Source organism: Eucalyptus grandis, chromosome 3 (assembly GCF_016545825.1).
Source record: "Eucalyptus grandis isolate ANBG69807.140 chromosome 3, ASM1654582v1, whole genome shotgun sequence".
Lineage (NCBI taxonomy): Eukaryota > Viridiplantae > Streptophyta > Magnoliopsida > Myrtales > Myrtaceae > Eucalyptus > Eucalyptus grandis.
The window spans coordinates 527,893-549,095 of NC_052614.1; the positions used below are offsets into that span (position 1 = coordinate 527,893).

General features: G+C 40.6%; 2 protein-coding genes across 2 annotated transcripts; both read right to left on the reverse strand.

Annotated features, from left to right (window-relative positions):
• Positions 1–621: 621 nt before the first annotated feature.
• On the reverse strand, positions 622–1,877 carry LOC104438739 (aspartic proteinase CDR1). The gene is made up of 2 exons (XM_039308473.1): positions 1,609–1,877; positions 622–1,492 (listed from the first exon to the last, which is right to left on the reverse strand). The coding sequence occupies exons 1-2, from the start codon at positions 1,875–1,877 to the stop codon at positions 622–624; spliced, it is 1,140 nt and encodes a 379-aa protein (XP_039164407.1).
• Positions 1,878–10,795: 8,918 nt separating this feature from the next.
• Positions 10,796–17,995, reverse strand: LOC104435936 (glycosyltransferase BC10). Its single transcript, XM_010048650.3, has 11 exons — positions 17,701–17,995; positions 16,221–16,741; positions 15,120–15,218; positions 13,477–13,577; positions 13,305–13,376; positions 13,030–13,120; positions 12,359–12,439; positions 11,961–12,020; positions 11,747–11,869; positions 11,471–11,509; positions 10,796–11,382 (listed from the first exon to the last, which is right to left on the reverse strand). The coding sequence occupies exons 2-11, from the start codon at positions 16,602–16,604 to the stop codon at positions 11,254–11,256; spliced, it is 1,179 nt and encodes a 392-aa protein (XP_010046952.1). The 5' UTR covers positions 16,605–16,741; positions 17,701–17,995; the 3' UTR covers positions 10,796–11,253.
• Between the last annotated feature and the right edge of the window lie 3,208 nt (positions 17,996–21,203).

The following is a 21,203-nucleotide window of genomic DNA, read 5'->3' on the forward strand; positions in this document are numbered from 1 at the left end:
TTTTATGAAGAAATGATATTTTCTCTATAATTCAGTGTATATTTTAAGATTATTTTTTGAGATTTTATTTTTATATTCAGACAAAATAAAACCGTTAAAAAAGCCGTTGTAAAATAATGAATAATTTATTTGAGAAATAAATTAAATGTTACAAAACGTTTGAAAAGCCGTTATATGGCCGTTAATAAACCATTATGTGACTGTTAAAAATAATGATGATCTTTAATGTGGTCATAACTTTTACCGAAATTATTATTGTAAATATTTCAAAATATTATTAAAATATCCAACAGGTAGTGCATGTTGGCGGACTGAAGGCGACCGAGAGGAGTGTAGAAGCCACGGGGAATTCGGGAAAATGCTGAGAACAAGGCAATCGACTGAATCGAGTTGATCTCGATTCTAAAGGAAGAAGACCAGAGACACCTATATTATGAAGGAATCAAGACGGCAAGATGAGAGGGGAACGGGAAGAGAGGAACCGATTCTGTCAGTGACCTCCTCCTTTGGAGAAATGGCTCTCTTCGCACGCATCAATTGACTTGTTATTCGAACGCCAAAGCAACTATTTCTTTCTCATTTACTTTTACTCGAGACAACGCGGAATAAATCCGCATTGTATCATACAATTGATTCGAGAACACTACAATCAATCCTCTGGAAGAAAATCTTGCCCTGTTTGATGTCGTACCCTACATTATAGGACTGCTGCGCCAGCACTCCAATCGTGGATACGCCCTTCATTGCGGGAGTTACCGAAAGGATGGTCATGCACAAGACGTTTGTCGTTAATTGGAAGAACATGCTGTTGGTGTCTAAGCTGAGCTGCGCGCCGCCTGAGAAAAGCAAGGTGACCACCGGGAATCCGGTCAAGTCTCTCTCCATGCTCCCCGTGTAGCACAAGAACTTCGGAAGACTCGCCGCCCTATTCAGAATTCCGGCCATCAAACTCTCGACCTCGTTTCGGAGTGGAACGTACCCCTCTTCCTTCAAGAACGTGAAGGTGGCTCCCGAGTCTATAATCACTCCTCCCTCGCCGAGAGCCCTTCTTTTGAATGTTGAGGGGTCGATCGGCAGCTTCTTCTCTCCGACGCTGATGCCTTCGAGGTCCAGAAAGTAGAAACCCTTATCGGTCTGCAGGGTCGTAGAATCGCCTTCCAGGATCGCCCCGTCTCCCAAGATGAGTTGATTGTACTGATAATGGGGGTCGTATATGTTGCCGATGCAATAGGAAAACTTGGATCCTAATTGTTTGACCAGAGTTGGCAAATTACCAGCACCATAGCTTAGTCCTAATATCCCGCTTTCTTGTCCATCCACGGGGAGTGTACTCACGTGGCTGCATCCGAGCACCTCAATCGGTACCTTTACCGTGCCCTCGTCGGATGTCTCAAAGGTCGCTTGTTCAGAGGCGAGGTTACTGGCTGTGGAGGTCCCATCAAGATACGATTTCTTGAAATTGCAATACTCGTTCTTAGGATCACAGCTGCCCCTGGAATTTTTACAAGCGGGGAACCGCAACGAATATTGGAGTATGTTGACGATTTGGCTGGATCGAAAAGAGGAAGAGATTGTTTGAAGCAAGTAGTGCAGGGAAGGCACTGAAACCAAAGGAGGTTGCTTGCCGTGTCGATCATCAAGAGTTGTGGGACTGGCGGCGTACCGATGGATATATTGGCGAAGAACCCGTATGCTTTAATGGCCGGGACAAGACGGGAACGAGCGTCCTCATCATTTGGAGGAGAAATTATTTTGCTCATGTATTGGATGCGGGCGAGCGAACCATTAATAGCACGTTCAGCTAGCTCAGAAATAGTGGCGTTGGGATTGTAATATGGAGAATGAATAGAATCGTGGTGGATGAGCTTAAGGGCCATTTTCCATGGTTTAATGGGGGTGGTCATGGATGAAGAGACATTAGCTGGGTACGACGAAAAGATATCGATAATGTAGACTAGAAGGAAAAATAAATAAGCTGCTGTCATTGCAGTAGCCATTAGCAGAATCTCAATTTCTTCATATGATTTTGATGAACACTTCCTTCTCTTATATAACTGTACTTCTTGGTGTTGCAATTGGTGCATGGATTCTTTTTTTTTTTTTTTTTTTTTTTTTTTGGGGGCCAAATCCATAAATGTTGAAGTTGTATATTGCAACATTCATTGTGGAGGCACAGCTAATGGTATACGCATGCACCGGGATATGTTTTCTCGGTTGCACGAGATTATCTCTCGAATTAAGTAATAAAAGATCTTCATATTCATAATTTAAGAAACTAGCTCAGTAAGGTAATTTAGAAAGTTTGGTTTCTCTCCAAACCAGCAAATACGCACGCGACACATTTGAAAGATTTTAACCTAGATCAAGTTAAGATTTTTTCTTGTTTTGGAAGATTTCTTCTCGCTCTTCATTCATGATGTGTTCTGGAACGCCGCTCTTCGCTTCCATCTTGTTTGTATATTTTGCTTCATTATTGATACGTGCGGTTCTTTGATCTTTTAAACGAGTTCTGTTATATTTTGTTAAGAATTCTCTTGCTCAATTGGATGGTTCGATGAGTAAAGCGTACAGAATTTAGTGCAGCACTCTTTCTTCTGATGCCAGTAGTCCTTACTAAGCTCATTCCGGGTTTCATATTGGCACTCTTTTCTCCTGTGATTTATGCTTTGTTTAGCTTCAAAGTTTTGTAGTTTATTCTGCACAAACAGATTGGATGTTTGGTAGCTGACAGATTTGCTACGGCAGATCGGATCATTCTCTTTCGGTATCTGTACTTGATCCTTGATATGATGTTTCCTAGTTAGGATGGATGCCTTGAACAAAAAAATTTCACCTTCTATCCGGTTTTGAGAAGCTGAGCTCCAATGGTGAAATTTGATTGTCTTTGCTGGGTTAACAGGGGAGACATGCTTTCCGAAAACTACTTTTGTTTGATTAAAATGCTAAATAGTTTTGGGTCACCGATCTTCAATTGAGCTACTTACGGAGATCAATTTATTTCAGGTTTGTAATTGCATATGAAAGTTAGTAAATTTGAAGCATTAGCAAATTATGAAAATAGAATGTGCAAGCTTAGTGTGGGGACCAACGACGTACCAATGGATACCTTGACGAGGAACCCATGTGCATTGTCGGTCGCGACGAGATCGGCAAGAACATTGTTATCATTTGGAGTAGCGATTATTTTGCTGAGGGAGCGGTTGCGAGCGAGTGAACCGTTAATGGGCACATTTTAGCTTGCTTGGAGATTGTGGTGTTTGAATTGTAATATGGAGATCGAATAGAATCATGGCGGATAAGCTTTGATGGCTAGTCCCCAACGTTTAACCGCAGATGTCTAGACGCGTATGACGTCAGGATATTGATAATGCATATTACAAAAGAAATAATATAATGTCATTGTTGCATTTAGGGGTGCGCAATGAGAACCGTCCGAACCCGGAACTGCCGGACCGGACCGGACCAGTCAATTTTGGGGGTTTCCCAAAGAGGGTGGTTCAATTTCCGATTCCCACTTTTGGAACCGGTGACCGGTTGGTCTAGTTCCCCGTTCTAAGGTGAGAATCGGACCGACCAGACTGATCGGACCGGATTGGTTAAATTTATATATACATATATATATATATATTTTTATATAATATTTTTAAAAATTTCTTAAGAAATTTACCCTAATTCATTCCAATTTCTCCAATTTTTCATTTTATTTTTCGTCAAAAATAGCAAATTTACCGGTTCTATTGGACCGGACCGATCAATTGGTTTGGTTCCCGGTTCCAGAGACTAGTTGGTCTGGTTCCCGAAAAGGAATATGGGAATAGGTCCTCTCGGTCCCATCAGTCCTAGTAGTATTCATTAGCATTATCTCATTTTCTTTAAATGAACTTTCACATCAGTAACTTATATAATTGTACTTCTTGGCGTGGCAATTAATGAATGGATTTTGATTAGGTAAAGGATTGGGTACGGCCACATTGATTGTGGATACACAGCTCATGTGGACTTCATCCACTCGGTTGCACAAATATGAGATTATCTCCCAATTTTAAGCAACAAGCTCAGTGAGGAAATTTAGAAAGTTGGTTACACTTTTTCTCCAATTTCCTTTTTTTCTATGGCCGAGTTGGCATAGGGAAATGCTGATATGACCGTCTCTCCGATGGTCGGCCACACTTTTTTTTTTTTGAAAACTGGTAAACTTACCCAACCGGTTTCAATTTTTCATTCCATTTCATTTTTTATTACTTTTATGTTTCCTTATTGCAAGCTTAAATTGAGAAATAAAATCTTTGAAAACAAATTGAAAATGGTTGATATATGAAGAAACAAATCAAAGTGATAGTATTCAAATAATAAGAAACAAATCAAAGTGATTATATTCAAACAATAATAAATATATGAAGAGTTTAGTTGCAACTTTTACAATAGTGGATATTATTCTCTTGCCAAAGAAAAGATTATGTGGATATCGTTCCAAAAAAAAAAAAAAAACTTCATAAACTAAAAAGAAAAAGAAATATAATTATCTCATACAGTTTGAACTTCCAATTATTGTAAGATTTTGTAATTGAATAAGTCATAATTAGTTGCAAAGCCAATGTTTCAAGTATTTTTTTCAACTTATAAATATAATAAATCTATATAATGACATTAACGAATTTCTTTTTAGTAAGTGATAATATTTATTTACTTGTAATTATTTATATTTAACATCTAACTTATTTTTCTCTTTTCATATTCAAAGAATACGATTTTGTGGGCTCTCTTATGATTTGTTTCTTAATTTGAGTTTGCATTGAGGAAACTTAGAAGTAAAAAAAAAAAGGAAATATAGAGTAAAAATTGAAACCAGTTGGGAAGTTTACCTGTTTCAAAAAAAAAAAAAAAAAAAATTGTGACAGACCATTGACCGTCAATTCCGTCATTCTATAGAGACGGTCATGCTAGCTGCTCCGTATAATCAGTATATTCCACATTAAATTTCCATTAAATAAGTTACTGATCTAATTGTTTTTCTCTCCTAAGTGTTTCTAACCAGCCAATACGCGCACGAGGTTGCTTGTGTGAAAAAAATTGAATTTGGAAAGACCGACCAAAACCAATTGCGGATTTGATCTTGCTTGGGGAAAATTTCTTCCTGCTTTTCTCTCATGATTTGTTCTGGCACTCCTAATAATTGAAACATGACTGGGTAGTTCTTATTTCGATCTACGTTCTTTGCTTCAATCTTATCTATATTGTTGGCTTCTTTACTGGTACGTGCGGTTCTTTTTTCTTGTAACGAGTTTTGTTATATCTCATCAATTCTTTTCCTCAAGTGAATGGTTTGATGAGTAAAGTGTACAGAATTTGGTTTACCACTCTTCCTTTTGATTGCCTCAGTCCTTTCTAAGCTTCCGGTTGCTTATTAGTTGGTGGTGATGATCTGCGAATTGGAGGACCTGTTGTCTGCAATTTATGCTTTGTTTAGCTTCGACTTTTGTGGTTTATTCTGCAAAAGCAGATTGGATCCTTGGTGGCAGGCAGATTTGGTACGTTAGATTGGATCATTCTCTTTTGGCATTTGTATTTGATTCTCGATTTGATGTTTCCTAGTTAGAGGGACAGGGCCGCTGTCCTGAATCCATCTCGCTAGAGACGGCTTTAGCAACAGTCCCAACAGTCGCGTGACACCAACAGCGGTTGTCACAATTTCTACCGGTGTTGGGTGCACGGACTGATGCCATCTCTAAATGTTTCAGGGACAGTTTTGGTGTCAACTGTTGCGCCTTTTTAGTAGTTGCCTATGCAGAAGAGGACTAATGGTCTTGATTTGTCGACATGAGTAGTATTTTTCTCATTTAGCAGAATAAGGTTGGTAAGGTTATTGTTTGCATGGGAGAGGCTAAAATAGATGCGAGACAAAGAGAAGTTTTTGCTTAATGACATTATTGGTGCAGCTTTGAGCTCGTCTTGTTTAAGATGTCCGTGTGAATTTGGCGGGCGATTAAAAGGTAATACTGTCTTCCTCTTTATGTAAGAAGCTCATGTTCCCAAGCAGGTTCAACTTAAAATTCACACTGAACAGACTGGAAAAATGGGTATGAACAGAACTGATTTTCTGTACAGAACCTTACTTGATGAATGCAAGTACTGCTTGAATAAATGGTGATCTCATCCCTGATATGCTAGTTCAATGTTGAAGAAGATGGCTTTTAACTTTTCCCTTGTTGAATTAAGCGATGTACATTTGTTATGACATTGTACTGTCCTACTTGTGGGAAAGTTCGCCACTGATTTTCTAAAAGGCAGTGCAGATATCTTGTAATTAAAGTGAGTTAGCCCGAGTTTGATGAATGTTCTTTGAGTAATGTTCGATTCATCACCTTAATAGAAAAGAGCTCACTGCATAGCTTTCAGGGACTCGTGCCAGATCTGGTCTAACGCATGAAAGATGCTGGAGCGTAAATTATTGTCTCATTGTTTTTGTTAACACTGACTTGATACATAAGTCATTCAGCAAGCAGTTGACATTCAATTCTTTTGAAGAAGATCTTCCCTCCAGCAATGTCGTACCCGAAATTGTGATGTTGTTGAGCCAACGCTCCAATTAGAGACAGGCCATTGAGACTCGATTGGCTCTCAGCCACCGCCATGCAAAAGAAACCCGGCTTTCTCTGGAAGAAGAAGCTCTTTGCGTCCATGTTCAGCTTGACCCCACCTTCGAAATGAAGCGCCACAGCCGGAAAATCACTCACCTCTCTCTCCGCGGTCCCTGCGTAACACAGCAACGCCGGGTTGTGCCCGTATATGACCCTCCTCAGGCCTCGCTTGTCGAGCAAGCTCTGGACTTCGTTCTGGAGAGGAACGTAGCCATCCGTCTGCAGCCAAGTCAGTACTGATCCCGTGTCGACTAATACTCCGCCTTCACCGGATGGACTTCGCTTGAACGATTGCGGGTCAATGTCTAACGTCTTCTCCCCGACGCTTATGCCCTGGAGGTTCACATAGTAGTGACCCCGAAATGTCTCGAGGGTCGTTGAATCGCCTTCCATTGTTGATCCCTCTCCGAGGATCAGTTGATTATGTGGATACTTGGGGTCGGTAACGTCGCCAATGCAGTAGGAAAATTTTGAACCTAATTGTACCACGAGAGACGGGTAAAGAGCGTATCCTAAGCCCAATATGCCGCTCTCCTGCCAATCCCTAGTGCTATTAACGTTTATGTGGCCGCACCCGAACACTCTAACCGGAACCACCAAACTTCCGTCGAAGCTCACTATATCGGAGGCGAGGTTACCGATGGTGCTTCCTCTGGCGTACGAATAATTGTAAGTGCATTCTTTGTAACGATCGCACTTGCCGAGAGAATGTTGACAATCGATCGAGTCGCAAGGCAAGTTGGAGTACGTCGATGATCTGGTGGGATCGAAGACTGGAGTGGATTGGTTGAAGCACTGTGTGCAAGGTATGCACTGTATCCAGAAGAGGAGGCTTCCGGTGTCGACATGCACGATTTGCGGTACTGGCGGCTTCCCGAAGAATACCTTGGTGAGGAACCCGACTTTCCGGTTGTCGGCAATGAGACCGGCATGGATCCCATTGCCTGGACCAGTGATTCTTATGTGTAAGGAGATAATGCGCGCTGCCAAGCCTTCGATGGCACGTTCAGCTACCTCGTAGGCAGAGATATTCGGGTCGTAATAGGGAGATGGAACAGAATCATGGTGGATGAGTCTAATGGCTAGTCGCGGAGGGTTCAGTGAGGCAGTATTGGAAGTAACAGTAGTCGAGGATGATGGGACGAACTTGATGAAAGAAGGAAGAGGAAGAGGCCGAGGCCGAGGCCAGGGCAGCAAGAGATTGTCGTTTTAGAGTTGGCCATTGACATAGGTTGAGATGGCTTCGAAGGAACAACTTCCTTCCTGTGCTTATCTATTTTATAGCAGAGCTACCTTTGTCTCATGGGTGTGCCAAAAAAAAAAACTCTTTATCTATACTTACTAAGAACTGGTTTGAGACATTTAGACTCGATAAGCAATCAATCACCCTTCTCATTTTCCTTAATATTGCTATGCCGTCAACTGCTTCATTTGTTTCCAGTACATCCAAGCATTATTAACTGGGCACCATAATCTAAAGGACCAGACAGAAAAGGCTAAAAATCATTTAATTAGTCTCCCATTAATGTTCTTTGGAATGACGTGAGTCATGGCAAATCCCTCTTCAAAGACGAACTTCTCATGTGAACCCCCCTCCTTTTAAACTCAGTTTTTATTTCTCAGATTGAGAGCTTCATCATCTTTTTCCACGTTTAAGATGCACTTACTGCATAATAATTTCAAGAACCTAGACCATAATCCAGAAAGTAATAACAACAAAAACGGAAGCGTACCATATATGCGTTACGAGAATCAAGTCAACCATCGAAATCAAATGAGGTCATTGTGGTATATCTACCATACCAAATTGCCTCAACATGAAGTCATTAATTGGCTTCAAGACATACCTTGTCAGTCAAATGCCGACTCTAAAGTATAATGTCGTAGGCTCTTTTGATCTTTCTTGGCATGATCTTTAAAGAGTCGGTCCTAGGAGAAAGTTACTTCTCTCAAATCTCTTAAACTAACTGACCACCTCCCTATGCTTTACACCAAAGGGAAATACAGTCTCTATGACCTCTGAATGGATCTCTGATGCTGGTTTATCTTGGGCCTTTACTTATGCATATTGAGGTCAAGTGGTATTATCCCCTGTTTTGTGAGGAAATTCATCTTTCGGAAGGGATAAAATGAACAGAATGAATACATCCTATCCACATAAGTTGATATTATTATATTGATTGATGTATTTACAGGTGCTACTCTAGAAGTTCACGGTCAATTCTCTGGAAGAAAATTTTCTTCCCTCCAATGTCATAGCCAATGTTACAACTCTGTTGAGCCATCACTCCAATCACACTCAACTCCTTGACGTCAGAACTGGAAGGGCTCACAGCCATGCAGAATTCACCTGGTCCATTATCATGAAAAAAGTTCTCCACATCTAGTCCTAGATCGGGGCCACCAGTGAAGTGAAGCGCGACCATGGGGAACCCGTGAGGTCATGGCTCATGTTTCCCCTGTAGCACAAGTCGGACAGGCTGTACAGTTTCTCGACCCGCTCAAGAGATCCATTCAGCAGCCTCTCAGCCTCATTGCTGAGAGGATCGAATGCATGCGACGTTAGGAGGATGATCGTGGTTCCGAAGTTGATGACTAACCCACCCGTGCCAGACGGCCTCCTCCGGAACACTGCAGGGTCAATGTCGAGCATTTTCTCTCCGACGCTGATTCCTTCCAAAGTTAGGAAGTAGAGGTTATTGAAGACCTCCAATGGGTTTGGTCCCCTTCAATCACAGCATCATCGCCTAAAATCAGCTGGTTATGAGCATAGTGAGGGTCTTTGAAGTTGCCAATGCAGTAAGAGAATTTAGACCCCATCTTAGTATGATCCCACTAGGCTGGTCATTGTAACGATCATTGTCATGGCCACACCTGATGACCATGTTCGAGATCTTTGCTTCCCCCTCATTGGATGTCTCAAACATGAGCGTCTCCGTGCCCAAGAGCCCCTTCACGGTGATTCCATCGAGGTAGTTGTTAGAGAATTTTCAATAGTTGGCTGGGTCACATTTGTCGCCCGAAGGCAAGTAGGTGCAGTAAGGAGAAGTGCACGGTAAGTTCGCATAGGTGGAAGACTTGGAAGGATCGAAAAGCGGGCTAGCATGCTCAAAGCATTTTGTGCAAGGCAGGCATTGGATCCAGAACAAGCCGCTTCCCAAGTCCATGGTCGTTAGTTGCTGCACAGGGGTAGGCCTATTGAGAGATTCACCATAAACTGTGTCGCGCCCTCTTCTGCAGCAATGCTGCCACGGACGTCATTGGGTGCCAAAAGGGCGCCCGTGGCTTTTGCTTCCAAGTAGGCCAAATGCGCCATAGAGCTTCTGACTGCACGAGTAGCCAGTCTGGACATGTTTGCCAGTCTGGACATGTTTGCATCAGGTGAGTCTTCTTTTGGCTGTTGCTCCAGCCGGTGCGGGGGTCAAGCAGAGGAAAGCAAGAAAGATCGAAATCATGGTTATGATAAGAGAGAAATGGACGGCGTGATGCTCATAATGTTGCCATCGAGTTTAAAGGAGAAGGTAGAGACAAGAGAGCTTCAACTGCTTGTATTAAATATTAAACTGAGTAATGAGCAAAGTGGTCAAACTTATACTGCTCAAGAACCCTAAAGCTTTAAAATTTTGAAAGTGAAATTTAAGTAGGGAGGATTGGTCATAAATAAATATATACAGCTAAGGAAAGATGGCTTGACTAGAACTGGCAACCACTAAAGGCACCATTAATCAACAACTGAGAAACGGAGAGAGGTCTTTTATCCTTCGTTGAATGCATTGGCAACAACTAAAACTTCTTGGTGAACACGCAGGCTTATCTTACCTTCACTTGAAACTACTAAATGTCCAAAACTGAATATACAAATCTCTCCCTCTCCCTCGCCAAAGGCCAGCTGGTTCTTTCCTCTTGTTCATTGTGACCCCCAAGCACGGCAAGGGCATGCCTTGGCATCGGGCTGTTTTATTGCACAAATTATATGGCTCCCAAAGAGGATACTCCCCAAATTAGAGCCGCTCCCTCTTGTGCACAAATTCAAGAATGTATTTAGTGTCATTGAAATTCACGAATTGTATCCACGGAAAGGGATAAAAGAAACAAATGATAGCCGAACGTTTATAGAAATGATCAGATCAAGGGGGGAGAAAATTCTTAACCAAATCTTCTTTTTCTCTAAGCAGTCAAAAGGAATTCAGCTAATGTAAAATCATCCGTCACAAAATCATCATCTTACCTCCAAAAATACAAAAGAAGCGCGCTATGATTGAGTCATATGTAACATAATAGTCGCAACTTTTACAAAAGAACTAACTGCACCATCCCCACACTTTCTACATTTCAATCCTTTTTCTAAGCCCAAAGGATGGAGTTAAACAGAGATCAAGCCCCATATTGCCACCCAAATTCCAAAGGGATCTCCAACAAATTGTTAGCCTCCCTCGAGAATGAACTCGCCCTAAAAGGCACTTGAAGTCCCCATCGTGCTCGAGATACCGGGTCAGGCAACATAGGAGCCTTAATAATGCGGCAATTTACAACTGAGAACAAGAGAGGGTGAATGGGGTCGAAAGCAACTATATCGGTTCGACCAAAGAATATCGAGTCAAAAAAAATGTCCAGCTCAGAATGTTGTATAATTGGAGAAGAGATGCAACAGATTGTCCAAAGTTTCTGGGTAGAACTTCCTCGCAAACAAGTAACATGGCCTCTTCACCCCATTCCACAAACAAGGTGTTACCTGCTCTTCATGCTGCAGAAATCCAAGCCACAAAATTTTCATTCAGGAGAATTATGTATATTTCGAGATCATTAATCAAGCGGATGCAAACATTGCATACCTTATCGTCACTCGTTACATGTATGCTTACATCAATTGACTGCACAAATGACATAATAAGCACGGTCAAACTAATGACAGAAAAATGGGAACAGTAATTTACACATTATTTCATACAAAAACAGGAAAAGTCACAAATTTGCAGTTTCCCACTTCACAGAGTGATAGTTTTTTTTCTTTTTTTTGGAGTCTGATGATAACTAAAACTGAGTGAGGAACTCAATATCCCATCTTGTCTATGTAAAAAGTACCAACAATGGAAAATTGTCATGCATACCGTAATATTTTTCAGAAGCTCGTATGTGATATCTTGAGCCCTGTAGGATTTGGGGTGCCATTTTCTCTCAGACCAGTCAACATGCGTTGCTGACCATGTTGCGATTCCACCAGGATCAACCATCTGAGAACACCCACAGGAAGAAACTTGTCAAATTGGAGATGGGTTAGATGACATCCCAAACTGAGGTTATAAGACAGAGGAGGATCCTTACATTGAAAAAGGTTGGAATGTAATGTTCATCAGCAATGCAATTTTTACCGTCCAAACCTGGCTGTAGGTGTAAAGAATATATAAATTAATACCTTGTTGTATCACAGAATATTTGCGACTCATGGCTCCAACGATAGATATCTTAGAAGTGACTGGACAAATCAAATATGATGCAATGAACTGACAAGTCGATTGTCCAGAGAAATTTGGCCCAGAAATGTCCAGAATAAAAAAATGATGAATGAAGGAAACCGGAACAACACTCTTTGAAAGCAAAATATCTTAATAGCATACATGCATGGGGAAGTTTACAATAGGGGCATACGCAATGATCCACAAACCCAGTAATAACAAGATGATAAGCAGTAGGATTGAAAGCAACTGAATAAGAATGTTCACCTTACAATAGTCCCTGAATTTTGAGTAATACAGAGTGTCAGCCATGAGAATTAGGGCATGCTGCCGCTTCAATGTGAACCACTGCAGAGAACTCAGCAATTAATTCAAAATATGTGGCAGAAAAACTCTTGAGTTCAGGAGCCAAAATGCGGAGTTTAAAACCACAAAAACACATGTAAGCAAGACAAAAACAGACGACTTGGAAAGTCCTATAATAAATTTAGATTTTGCAAGACTTTTACCATCTGAAAAAGCAATATAAATGAAAAAAGAAAAAAGAAAAAAGAAAAAAGAGACTCCTAAATTTGAAATAGCAGGCTTTATAATCTGCAGGTTCAAAGAACTGCGATGTCAGATAGTTATAAAGAAGGTACATGGTGTGCCAAAATAGCAAAGACCTATCTGTGCATGCATGGGCCAGTGTAGGAAAAGTTCACTTTCTAGAGAGATTACCCTTCTCATCTGGAAAAAAAGTTTTGTCAGCTCAAAGAACAAAAGCAATGTAAAAGTTTAGGTCCCCTTCAAGTCTAGTCAAAGAAAGCAATTCTTCCCAATCTTGTCAAAATGAAAATTTGTCAGATGTATCTAAATAAAAATTCATCAGTTGCATATAACTTCACTCTGGCAGCCATGTCGCAATGCGCATAACATCTCACTCATTCTTGACATACCTGGGCACCTTTCCGGAAATCTTTCTTTTCGATTTCAGGCAACATGTGCTCTGAGTATCGGCCATTCCCATGTGGACCAGGATCAAAGAAGCTACATGGAAAAAAGAAAATTGTTGAGAATGAGTCACCTTGGCAAAGTTCGAAGGCGTAGCTGGAAGGATGCATGCCTTCTCACTTAAAAAAAAAAAAAAGAGTTGCAACTAAAGAGGTGCAGCCACAAGGTACAGAAAATAAGTAAGAACCACAATACAATACGAATAACAATATGTGCTTACCAGTCAATGTAGCTGATATTTGTGTGCATAAGATAATCGTACACATAGTCAAACGTATGCAATGGCACACAGCTGCAGCAAGACAAGAATATAAATCAGAAGTTACAAGCAAGCTACTTCAATTTTTCTCATCCTAATAGATAGGAAAATTTTCAATTTTTTGCCCCATTACCTATCAGAGAGTAACACGAAATGTTGGTTATCAGGATCTTTGAGAGCATTTGCCAATAATCGTCTCTCAGCATCAATCATGGAAATTTTTCCCCACACCACCTGCATAGGTAAATATACCATCAATTTCATAAAATTATCTTTTTATAGATAAAAGTGGACAACCATATGACAAAAAGGGGGTACAAACCCATACAGAAAAGAGCTCAGAGAACAAAGAAGAGCTCCGATTGTGCTGTCACATAATAGCAAAAACTAGCATGTACAAATAAAATTGGTACAACTACAAGCAGCAAAAATTATGCTGTCACATAACAGCAAAGACTAGTGTGTAAAGAAGATTGCATGTTTTTACTTTTGACCTTAATCTCTGCCTAACTATTGACTATATTGTAATTGGAAAATGAGAAGCACAAGTCCAAGGAGGACAAAAGAATATGAAGGCTGCAACTTGAAATCTATGGTATCTAATTCATGTTTACAGTAAATTCATAGCCTTAAAGAATTGTTCCAGTCGTGCATGAATCAAATGGTTCATGATCATACATGACAAACTCAGGCCACTAAACCGATTGGCTGGTTTCTGAATTTATCCAATTCAGACCTTGCCTATTACAGTCAACTTGAAAATGATTAATCAAGAATGCTATGAAGGATACTAAATAAGGGGCTGGAGAAAGGGGTCAGTAATTATTTCTTCCAATTAAAGCCATTCCAGGATATTATGCATTTAAGCTTCAAAACAGAGAAAAGGAATTACATGGTGATTTTTGTACAGTAATAATTCCATGGGTTTTGCTTAAAAAATAATAAAGTTCAATAACACTTGCATTAAACTCCAAAATGCACTAGGCAGATAGCCACCAAATTCTTCACCACAACCATTTCGAATGAGTTTCCAGGTTCGTAGATTCATAATTTTATTTGATAATAGAACCGATTGAAATAAGCAGGAAGAATAAATTCTTTCGGCAAATTAGCAAATCAAAAGACCAATTTGCTGAAAAGGAAGGGATGCCAACTAAAGCATCCATTTTGAGTAACATTTACTCAAGTTCAGGCAGAACACTTGAAATAGCAATATGCTACAAAGTTCATGACAGGTTTAGCGGAACGGCATCTATCAATAACTGCCACAGCCCACGGCCACAGATATTGCAAAGAGAATATCCGTTAGCCATTATTCCCACATAAAGATTCATCAGCCATCCACTTCGCTCTTTTGGCAAATCAAGCTGGAGGCAGTATGAAAGCAAGAGCAGCCTATTTGAGCAAAAGTCTGCCCCAGTCAAATTCTTTCAAAACCTAAATATCTGAGATCAGAGAAGGCTGTTCTTTCCTTTTTCTATTCCCGATTTATCTTTCTTTTGCATATAAGTTAGCAGTTTTTGGCATTTATGAAAAACCTTGCACTCCACAAACAAAAGTTGCCTTTACCAAAACAACTTTCTTCATCAACAAAATATAATGCTTCAATCAAAAATGCAGAGATAGGGTACAAAAATAAATCAATATATTTTATTGGTTTGTGCCAAAGTGCAAACCTCTAAAATTGGGAAAATTGTCCAGTCAGATTCAACACATGATTATCAGAATACAGTTATGAACTTTCAAGAACAGACTGATTTGGCTAAGTTACTAGACCTGGTCGCTCCTTATGTCTGCATTAATGAAGTAACGGCTCACATGGACAGGTTTTTCCTTTGATGCATGAACATAGACTGTAAATCTTCCTTCATGACCCTAGCAAAGAAGACAAAGATATTGTTAGTTGAGAAAGATAAAATTAAGCAGCAGTAGTTATTTGCCATTATTTCAGGATAACAAACTAAAAGCCAAAATAATGTCATCTGAATTCCCAATATATTGTTCCTGGAATAAGTCTTATAAGGAAAGGCGGTACACAACCAATTTATTACATCGTATGTAACCATATTTGCATAGCCTTTCTCAACAAACAGTTGATGGGCATATACGCTTGACAGCTTTGTTTAGGATAATCATTTCCTCAACACCCATTTTCCTAGTATTCAGAAAACAAAGATACAACATAAATATTCAAGGCTCAGTTATGATGATGCTATCAAGGCTGGATCGTCACAAGGACCCAAAAGACCCATTTACCCCATTCAACTGTCAGGCCATCACATATGCCAAAAGAAGATTGAAACAAATTGACAGGTAAGCTTCTCCCTAAGTTTTTCTTTGGAACACACGGAATTTCTGCACTGAGACCATAAGCATAAAATATTGTGTATGCATCTGCTCAGCTGCTATTCTTTCTTCAACTACATTGATGTCTGCTCATACATAAGTGTAATATGCTTCACAAAAATCATGTGTATTAAGAATAACATCCGTCAGTAATCTTAAGTAATGTTCTGCAGTGAAAATTATCTCCTATAATATCAGACTTTTCAAGAAGAGTAGAACAATGAGAACAAAGGAAGTTACTCTTTGATCAAACAAGATAAGAATATCTGGGACAAGCATTAGATGGTCAAGAAATTTAGAAATATTTTTCCACAGATAGGACTTCAAAAGACTTCAGAATGCACAAACCAAACGCATACACTGAAACAAATGGCAATAATCGCTGCAGAAAGCATCATCGCTTATTAATTCATAGTGTGCAAGCAGTGATTGTCAGAGCCACAAAAGAAAGACTCTTATCAATTTTTTACGGTACAAAGGCTTGAGATGCCAGCAAGTGTAGGAAGAGAAATAGTAAATGTGGAATCTTACTTGGAAAAACTTATCCCACAACTTCTCGAAAGGTAGTGAACCAGGACTCAAGAACATAAACGCGATTTTAGGGTTCTTGGATTCATGGGGAGGAGTGTTCAATATGTCCTTAATCACAACACGAGATGCCATCTCTTCATCAGTATATTCCCTTGCAGGATCCGGTGGAAGCCAATCTGAAAGAGCCTTGCAACCTCTGGAAGAAAGCATATAGCAGGCAGCACTGCCTCTGGGTGGATATACGTATGCACAAATTAGGAACATACTGACCAAGCAAACCAACACTATAATCCACACTGGCTTCTTCAATGGAGGACGAGAGCGATGGCCCGCCAAAATCTGGACATCACCCATACCCAATCTCCAACCTTTTGCTGTCTTCATCAAGAAGACTGGATTAATGCCTCAAAGCCTTCCCATAAAAATTTCCTATATCCTTGAACTCAAATTTCAATTATTACTAACTCCCCGTCCAATGGACGTCAACTTAATACCAGTGGAGCTCAATCCAAAAGATTTATCTGCAATGTTATACGACAATGAATCGATAATGAGGATGAGCTAATACAAAGATTGCAGCATATCTTGTGAATACTACTAATGCAATGAAAGAAGGCTATACATCAAAAGCAGCATTCAACATCAAGTAAACAAGAACTACAACATGAGCACATTAAATTAATAGGTAAGTCCAGTGCTGTTAGCTCAGTGGGCAAGTAAACATGCATATTATATTCTCATCTAACAAGGCCAACGTTGGGCACTGATTGAAGCCAAGCACGCCCATTTTTTTTTTTTTTAAGATTACACACCTAAAGGGGGATGATAAGAAAAAGCTGTGTAAAATTTCTGCCTAGACAATAGATCATTTTCGGGACTTTGCTAGTGGATAATTCAAGACTTCACATCGGGCAACCTCGTGATGTATCCATCAAATGATGCCTTTTCATCCCCTTGAAGCCTCATCGAGGCCAACTAGACAATCATGCCGCATATCCTGTGTGACGTGAAATTCCACAAAATCGCAGAAATCTAAAGCATGGGCAACTGTTTAAGACATCAAGTTCCTTGATAGGCCCAACCACTAGAACCAACCAGGAAAGATTCAGAAAAAGAAAAAGAAAACAAGAGACCCCAAGGAACCGATGAGAGAAAATCCTGGAACAAAAGTCAAACCGAATCCCCGGGGCAATTTTCCAAACGGCTTTAAACTGCCCAGAAACAAGGCCCTATGCAATGGCGCACTTAGACACTCCACCATCTCAACAACACGGGAGCGAATTATTCACGCCCCAAGCATTGTCCTCTTCCATTGCCCAGAAACCAAGAAGGGAAAAAACATCAGTCCCCCCCCATCAGACCCACCAAACCAAATGCCAAGATTCAACCAGCCCATTCCCCGCACGACCCCCCACCCCACGAATCGATCGAGACAACGACGACAACAGCAAAGAGGGAAGAAGAAGAGAGAAACAATCACCTGACCGAATCTCGCGCGGGGCGCTCTCCCTTAAAAACCAGAGAGAGAAGAACCCTCCCCTCCCCACCCCGTCCTTCCTTCGGCCCCTCGATTGCCAAAGCCCTCGAATCCCGAAATCGGAAAGGATCTGAAGGGGAACCCGTTGGGTATTGGCGTTCAAGATCTGGGGGCGCAACCAAGAATTGGACCAGCCAAGCGAGACAAACACAGAAAGAGAAAGAAAGAGAGAGAGAGAGAGAAGGGAGAGAAAGAGAGAGTATTTAACTAATATGGCAAATAAAAATCTCAGCTTTGGCCTTCCCCACAACACAACCGCACCCCCGATTAATATATCATCCGCCCCCTACCCCCTAAGGAATTCCAGCGACGATGAATCGATGATGATGGCGGCGACCAGGATTAATACGATTCCTTCCCGATTCCCCTCTTCTTCGAAAGCTCTCCGCCCTTTTTCTCTTGCTTTTCTCTCTTGCTTTCTCTCTCCTCCCTAACTACTTCAAGAGAAATTAGAGAGAGAAATTAGAGGGGGAAAGAGAGAGAGAGAGAGACAGCGTCCAAGGGAGCCGTCGTTTTTGTCTCGGCGTTTGCGATTTTCGCACGGAAGGGAAGGGGGCGGAACTGTGGAAAATTTCAGCCGGTGACGCAGTTAAGTATAGCGGCTCCTCCCCTCGCCCACGCGCGGCGGCGGCGCGTGGGGACGGATCGGAGCGCGACCGCGTCGGGTTGGCCGAAGGCTTGGGGGCGGGGCGGGGCGGGGCGGGGAGGGGCGGGTCGCTTTCCCCGGTAGCCTTGTTTTCGTCAACAGAAAAAAAAACCATATTTTTATGATTTGTTTCTCTAGTTGACCGCGTCCCCCAATACCCCAGAAAAAAAAATAATAATAATACTAAAAAAATATGTATGTGAAACGGCAGGCCGTTGGTTTTCTTTCCTCTCTCTCTCTCTCTAGGGAAATTTCCTAATTCTAATGTTCTTTTTTTTGGTCAGACCTAATTCTAATTCTAATGTTCAACGCCTCGATCAAGATCATGATCTTGGTCTCTAACGAACCTTCCGTGTAAAATACCATCAGTTTGACCGGACATAAATGATCACTTGCAATCCAAAAGAAAAATAAAAACACCCCTTTTTGGATCGCTTGGGGATGGAACAAGTACTAAATGGTCGAACGTATAATCCAAGGAGTTGGACCAAATGAATAATAAAATAACAAGAAATTTGAGACGCCGCCCTCCCTTGAAATCTCAAATTCTATTTGTTATTAAACGTGGGGTTATGAAAATGTGATGTCATGTCTAACACATGGATGTCATACTTGTGATAATGTTGAAATGATAAGCTCGATCAATGCACGGAATTCTATTCAAAGTACGATTTATTTTGTTACAACGAAGAACTCATTTCCAATTTTCATGGAAATGGCTTGTTTTGCTCTACTACGTGTGATGATTAGAATGTTCAGCCCAAAAATTTAAACTTAGAAGTGAAGGAAGACCGCATAATATAAAAAGCGTGTTAGACTTTGTAAACAAACCATCCCTCTCTCATGTGCAAGTTAAATTAGAAAATGATGCGTGAAACTTTATGAACGAGGGGCCGCACTCGCGAAATAAATTGGAAGCGGAATTAGTTTCAATATCATGTTAGTTTGTCCAACCCAAATTTAGGCTTATCATTTGCGAAATTATGAAAGCATATGGTTCTCATAGGCAAGTGACGTGGATTGATAGATAAACTTATTTTGCGAAGCAATGAAGCTTTGTAGTAAATGTAAGTAATGAATCATTTCATTAATTGTATACATTATGAACTGATTCCTGCTCAGCGAAGAGAAAACCATGTAGAAAGTTTGTGTGCGTTATCTGTTCATTAAGAGGGCATAGCTTAGTCATGGTAAGATGATGCAGTAAATATGGACTAGTCGTAACAAGATTTGGTGCCCAACAGTTACAATTTGAGAAAACAAAGTTTAACTTAACCACAAGGAAAATGAATGCAATTGATTCAGCGTTCATGTAGATACTCAGTCAAGTTGTTTTAATTTTATTTTTTAATGACATAGAACTCCGATAAATAAACCCCAGTAACATACAATAATCCCCACCGAGCTCATAGATAGGACGAAAGGTAGATTGAAGCCCAAGTAGGTGGTCCAAGGCAGTCCAAGGATTATTTGTATTTAGTGAAGCGGGGAATTAAACTAGCAACATCGCATGTTTATATAATTTTAAAAGACCCGTAAACTTCCGATTGTTATCTTTTGTAATGTTGAAGATACGCACAATCTTCTTTTGCTAGCTAATTACATATTATCTTTCGACATGCTCATGCACATGTACTTTTTATTGGAGTTATCGATCGGAAACATAGCTCGAAGATGAAGATGAAACAGCTGCACTTTGTCCATTCATTTTTTTTTTTTTTTGCAAAGTCAAAGCATAAGACTAGCTTTATATTTGATTTTAAACACTTCGCAACATTCCATTGGTCTTCCGCATCCCATAAAGCAGTCCTCGATTATTATTCTTGCAGATTAGGAACTTCTGATATCTTATCTCGATCGTGCCAAAATGACAAGGTTATAAGGCCCATATTGGACGGGGCAAGTTATGCATATCATTTGGAAACATATAATAGTTCAAACGTGGACGGGCATGTGAGTGCACTTATGTTTGTGGAGGGAGAAAGGGATGGGAGAATCGCGTTCTCAATACTTCTATGATTGAATTCTTGTCCAAGTTTCAATTGCATAATTTGCTAGGTATAATAAATTTATTTGCAAAGTGGGCCCCCCTTGTGCTCCCTCTCTCCTCTCCTCTACCAAGGGCGTCATCTGAGGTTAGTAACGATAGTCTTTCTATTTCTTTGTGAATTCAGTGGGATCACATCCCCCATCATTGTTGCCTAAGGTTGGATGTGAGCTCGACGACATTAGATACCGATTGGGGGGGGGGGAGATTAGGGCCTCAAAGACATCAATTGGATCTCTAAGAGGTGCGAGTGAGGACTAGTGGTGTTGGTCAAATGGAGGAGGTTTCCCTAGGCATGTAATGGAGGGGTGGTGGTTAACTAGCAGTCATAAAGAGTGTAGTGTGGTAATAGGGGGAACCATTGGGTTCGGATCAATTGAGAAACTACTCAAAACCGACTTTGGTCGGTTTGATTTTAGACCTATTCTGAGGTGAATAAGTTTGGTTGAAGAATTGTCTACCCTAGGCAAGGTCCTTGATCCAAGTTTTGAACTTAAATTTCTACTAGACAATCAGGCTAAGCTAATTCAAAATCAGTTCACTCAAGTGAAAAATCATCTTTTGAGGATTGAATATACTCTCTTGACCACTAAGCTAAGACCATGGCTTGGTTGCAAAGTGGAGATAATGTATAATTAACTAGTAACATACTAAACAAGCCTGATTCCAAGTAGAATAGAGAATTGACCTAGAATTGGCCAGTTCGATTGCAAGTTGTTTCTAGAGCTAGCCGGTTTGGTTTCTAGTTTCAAT